This window comes from Pezoporus wallicus, unplaced genomic scaffold, assembly GCF_028554395.1.
Source record: "Pezoporus wallicus isolate ANWC-B61680 ecotype Strahan unplaced genomic scaffold, APGP_CSIRO_Pwel_v1 contig_13907, whole genome shotgun sequence".
Classification (NCBI taxonomy): Eukaryota; Metazoa; Chordata; class Aves; order Psittaciformes; family Psittacidae; genus Pezoporus; species Pezoporus wallicus.
In genome coordinates, this window is record NW_026641886.1 from 6,537 (window position 1) to 11,996 (window position 5,460).

At 53.1% G+C, this 5,460-nt stretch overlaps 1 protein-coding gene across 1 annotated transcript; it reads left to right on the forward strand.

Moving 5' to 3' along the window:
- Positions 1–3,921: 3,921 nt before the first annotated feature.
- Positions 3,922–5,025, forward strand: LOC130608058 (acrosin-like; the record flags this gene model as incomplete). The annotated part of the gene is made up of 2 exons (XM_057425669.1): positions 3,922–4,223; positions 4,760–5,025. Coding segments are annotated over exons 1-2 (568 nt in total), but the record flags the coding sequence as incomplete, so codon positions are not given.
- Positions 5,026–5,460: the final 435 nt, after the last annotated feature.

Sequence of the window (5,460 nt, forward strand, 5' to 3'; positions counted from 1 at the left end):
AACTGACTGGGTGTGTTGGGATGGAATGATGCCCCCCTCCCCCAACACATCTAGTTTAAAGCCTCCTTGACCAGCCTGGCAAGCCTCCTACCAAAACTATTCTTTCCCTTCTTTATCATTAGACCAGCTCCACCAGCCCCCACTAGACCTGGCCTACAAACTTGGGTCCCGTGTTCAAGACACCCAAACCCCTGACTATGACACCACCCTTTTAAGCAGTTATTAACCTGGCTAATCCTCCTAGCTTTTTTTAGGTCCTCCCCTGTATCCTGGAGAATTGACAAAAAGACTGCCTGGGCTCCAGAGCCCCTAACCACCTCCCCCAGGGCTCTGTAGTCCTTCTTTATGTTCCCCAGGCTACTACTGTCTATATCCCTAGCACCCACATGTATCACCAGAAGTGGGTAATAGTCCGTGGGACTTACTAGAGCAGGCAGCCTCTCTGCCACATCCCTGATCCGTGCCACCGGTAGGCAACACACCTCCCTTGAGACGGGGTCTGGACGGCAGATGAGAGCTTCTGTCCCTTTCAGTGTAGAGTTCCCTACTATTATGACCTGCTGCTTTTTCCTAGCAGTACCAGTAGAGATCTTCTTTACCAGGGCATTAGCCGGCTGTTCATGGTGCGAGTGCGTTTCCTCATTAGCCCCCTGCAGGACATCAAAGCAGTTCTGCGTGGGGACAGGGGATTTAGGGCGAAGCCCCTTGCTTTTGGCTGTCCTTTTCCTTCTTCTTTTTGTTGTTTTTTTTTTTTGTCACTAATTCCCAGCTTCCCAGGTTAACGGCCTCCTTCTTTCCTTCATGAGGTAGAGGTGAAGCTCAAGGCCCCTGCACAGTTTGGGCCAGGAGCAAGCATTCCTGCTTACTCTCAGCTGCCCTGACATCTTGCCGCCTATTGACAGCATCCCTCAGCTCAGCCACCTCCTGCAGGAGGACCTCCACCAGGGAGCACCGAGTGCGCCCCTGCCCACTGTGCACCCTCCCCTCACAAGACCAGTGCAGGCACTCTCTACACTCCGAGCTCTGCACTGCAGCCTCCCCTCTCATTGGCTCTGTCTGGGTGCCTGTGCTGGCCACCGCTGGGGCAGGCAGAGCAGAGCTCCTGGACCAGGCCCTGGTCATACGACGAGTGCTCACCATCCCGCTCGCCTGCCCGTGTGAACTACCTCGACCCGTACTGTTTGCCCTCTCTGTTCTCTGTGCTCCTGGTCGCTCGCGCTCCCTGGGGCAGGATTTTAACCAGTCAGGGATGGTGCCGTTCCTCCTGGCTCCGCCCCCTTTGAGTCAGATGCTCGCATCAGCTGAGCTGCCAGCTCCTGGGGGGTCCTGTCAAGGACTTGAGGCTCCCTCGGTGGCTCTTGTCGCTCTGAGTTGAGGCTCCTGGATGCTGATCTCCCCCCCGCTCAGCTGTTGAAGGCGTCCTCTCTCGAGCTACTCACCTCAGCAATTGACCGGCAATGGTTGGTGATGCCTGGTTTAAATCTGCTGTGGTTCCTCCTGGCTCTGCCCCCTGTGAGTCAGCTGCTGGTGTCAGCTGAGCTGCCGGCTCCTGGGCGGGTCCTGTCGAGGACTTGAGGCTCCCTTGGTGGCTCTTGTCACTCTGAGTTGAGGCTCCTGGTTATCTATCACTATATGGATGATATCCTAATTGCAGGCAAAGATTTAAACAAGGACCATCTCCTCTACCTGCTACAATCAGAATTAGCGAAAGCAGGACTGATAATTGCACCAGACAAGGTGCAACGTGAAGCCCCTTAGAAATATCTGGGGTGGATCATTTCCGGAACTGAAATTAGGCCTCAAAAAGTTAGAATTCACTACAAACACTAGAGCTATGTGCTGTTATTGCAGTATTTCAACGACGGCCTGACACCCCTCTTAATGTTGTCTGCCATTCTTTATATGTTGTAGGCATTGTTCAATGCATAGAAAGGGCAATTTTACAAGAAGTTGCTAATCACAGGTTGTGAATCTTGTTAAAAACATTATTACATCTTGTGAATACTCGTAAATGTACATATTTTATGATGCATATTCGCAGTCATTCAGGCCTTCCAGGAAGCCTTAGTGAAGGCAATAACAAAGTGGATAAATTAGTTGCCCCAGCATGGGCAGGACCCTCTGTAAATATCTTTCAAAAGCTCAAGCATCCCATGCATTCTTCCATCAATCAGCAAAAATGTTAGTTTGACAGTTTGGACTGTCCCTAACAGATGCCCGAGGCATTGTGCAATCTTGTCCCGATTGTCAAGGCCAAGCAGTAGGTATAGGCCCTGGAATCAACCCTCGAGGCCTCCAGTCTATTCAGCTTTGGCAAATGGATGTGACTCATGTACCCTCTTCTGGGAAATTGAAATATGTCCATGTTACTATTGACACTATTCTCTTACAGGACAAGCTATTATTGAATGAACACATCAAACTTTGAAACAGTTGTTGGAAAAAACAAAAAACGGGGGAAGAAGGACGTACACTGGTAGCAAGGTGTCGTGGTTTAAACCCAGTCAGGTAACTCGTTCACTCACTCCCCCCCTTCTTTCCCTCCCCCTATACAGAAATTCATAACATATGCAGAAAGCTGTAAATGTTATGAATTTTGTGCTATTGACAGGAGACTTTAATGACCCCCCTGCTATAATACATGGTCAGGCATTAAGTTCAGGTTATATGACTAAAACTCCAGGTATCCTGGTCCAGTACAAGGATTTGGAAACCGGCATTTGGAAAGGTCCTGTTGTAATTACAGATTCCGGTCTGTGGTGGGTGCCAGCTCAATGGGTGAAACCCTGGAAAGAGTCAGCACCGCCCCAGGACACCCCCCTTGTCAGTGATTGAATGAATTGAAATTTGAGCCTAGGGCTTTCGTTTTATGGATGTTTTCAGTCCTCCTTAAAGTATTTTGTGCTTCAAATATTGTAGTTGTGTTGAGCGTGATTGTGGAATCCCATACGTGTGTGTGTGTGTGTGTTGAGGGCAGACGGTGTTCTGTGTATTTTTTTGTTGTTGTTGTCGGGTTCATGTAAAAGTTTTTAACGGGTAGCAATTTAACATTTCGGACATGAAAGGGTTAATGCAAAAGTGCGGTTTCTGGGAGGTATTAATGGTTGCTGCTGAAGCAGGCAGGCTGCTGTAGCTGCTGCCGAGCAGGCCGGCGTTTGTAGGGTGAGCGACTTTCCCTGGTGAGCAAGTTCCCTGGTGAGGATTTATCCCACATTGATCCCAAAACCGCCACTTTTTTCCCCTGGAAAGCACCCAAAATCCCGGCTTTTGGGGGGAAAGGAGCGGTGAAGGGGTTGTCCTTAAATCGCAGAGCCTGGAAGTGGGATCCGGCAGCAGGAGCCTCTGTGCAGGCGTGGATCCAAGGACATGGTTGCTGCCCCAGAAGCAGCTTCCCAGCCTCTGCTTTGGGCCAAGAAGAGGTGGAATGGGGCCCAGGTTATTGTTAAAAGCCAGCTTTGGAGGGGAGTTGGGAGTTCAAATGGTGCCAAATCCATGGAATCCACAGTTGTGGTTGCAGCCCTTGGTGGCAGCTCCTTGGTAGCAGCTCCTTGGTTGCAGCTCCTTGGTGGCAGCTCCTTGGTAGCAGCTCCTTGGTAGCAGCTCCTTGGCAGCCCCGGTTGCAGCTCTTTGGGGCCTTGGTAGCAGCTCCTTGGTAGCAGCTCCTGGTTGCAGCTCTTTGGTAGCAGCTCCTTGGTAGCAGCTCCTTGGTAGCAGCTGCAGCCTTGGTAGCAGCTCCCTTGGTTGCAGCTCCTTGGTGGCACTCCTTGGTAGCAGCTCCTTGGTGGCAGCTCCTTGGTTGCAGCTCCTTGGTTGCAGCTCCTTGGTGGCGGCTCCTTGGTTGCAGCTCCTTGGTTGCAGCTCCTTGGTGGCTGGGGAGCACCACTTCCTTGCCATCACCCCATGCAGTGGCACAGTGCAGCTATGGGGCACCCCATAGGGTCTCTTCTCCCTGCAGCACCCTATGGGTGGGACGATGCTCGCCCTTCATCCCTAACCATCAAATGTTGGGCTTCTGCTTCCAGAGGGACCTGCGGTACCCGTCCCATGGCTGATTACTATGGGATGTCGCGCATCGTCGGAGGCGTGGATGCGCAGCAGGGCGCCTGGCCATGGATGGTCAGCATCCAGGTCCCCACAGCCAGCGGCTCTTCACACATCTGCGGGGGGTCTCTCATCACCCCCCAGTGGGTCCTCACAGCCGCTCACTGCTTCGTCGGGCAAAAGTAAGGGGGAGAAGGGATTCCAGCCATAGGGAATAGCCAAGGAGCAGCTCCGATCCCGTCCCCTTCCCCATCCTGGATGCACTGGGAAGAGCGCTCGGGAGAAGGCTGCTTCCAACTTGACAGCCCTTGAGCCTGAGGCACGCTGGGGCAGTGCTTTCCTTTGGGAAGCAGCAGGAATGTTGCTCCTTCCCACCCCTCTTCTCCATAGAATGGAATGGAATGGCATGGAATGAGACGGAATGGAATGGGATGGAATGGAATGGATCATGGAATGGGCTGGGTTGGAAAGGAGCTTGGGATCATCCACTTCCAAGCCCTTGCCATGGGCAGGGATGCCTTCCATAGAGCAGCTTGCTCCAAGCTGGCCTTGAGCACTGCCAGGGATGGAGCATCCAAACCTTCTCCAATCCATCCCATCCCAGTACCCCAGTGCCCTCATAGGAAATTCCTTCCCTATCTCCACCCTGCAATTCCCAGTGGGAACCCATCACCCCTTGTCCAATGGCTCTAATCCCTGCTCTTCCACTCCCTCCCAGCTTCACCACGGATTGGTTCGTGATGGTCGGAGTCACAGACCTGGCTTGGGCCAATTCCGAGACCCAGAAGCGTGGGATCCGGCACGTCGTGGTCCATGAATATTACACCGGCATCTCTGGTGGCTTTGACATTGCCTTGCTGGAGCTGGACCAGCCGGTGCAGTGCGGGTACCACGTGCAGCTCGCTTGCCTGCCCGATGCGACGCTCAGGCAATCCCAGCTCTCCGAATGCTTCATCAGCGGATGGGGCGCGAGGGAGGCCAGAAGTGAGTGCCCGACGGCTCCATTGGCCTTGGAATGACAGGTCATGGATTCATGGAATGGGATGGAAGGGAGGGTAAAGCTCATCCAGGTCTATTGGAGGTTGCTCCGACTGGGGATGGAGCACGCCAGCCTTCTCCATCCAGCCCATCCCAGTGTCCCACCGTTTCCTTCTCTCCAACCTGAGCATCCCTGCTTCAGTTGGAACCCATCACCCCTTGCCCCATCGCTGAAGGTCCCTCCATGTCCTCCTTACGTTGAGGATGCAGAGCAAAGGGGACGCAGCCCAGGCCATAGGGCACTGTTGATGGCTTCCGTTGAGCTTCTTATCCCCCAATACCCCCAAATCCATCCTTTGTCCCCCTAATCCTGAACCCCTTTGTTTCCCCACAGCAGGGGCATCGTCCCCATCAGGTTGGAGCTTTAAGAGCATTGAGATT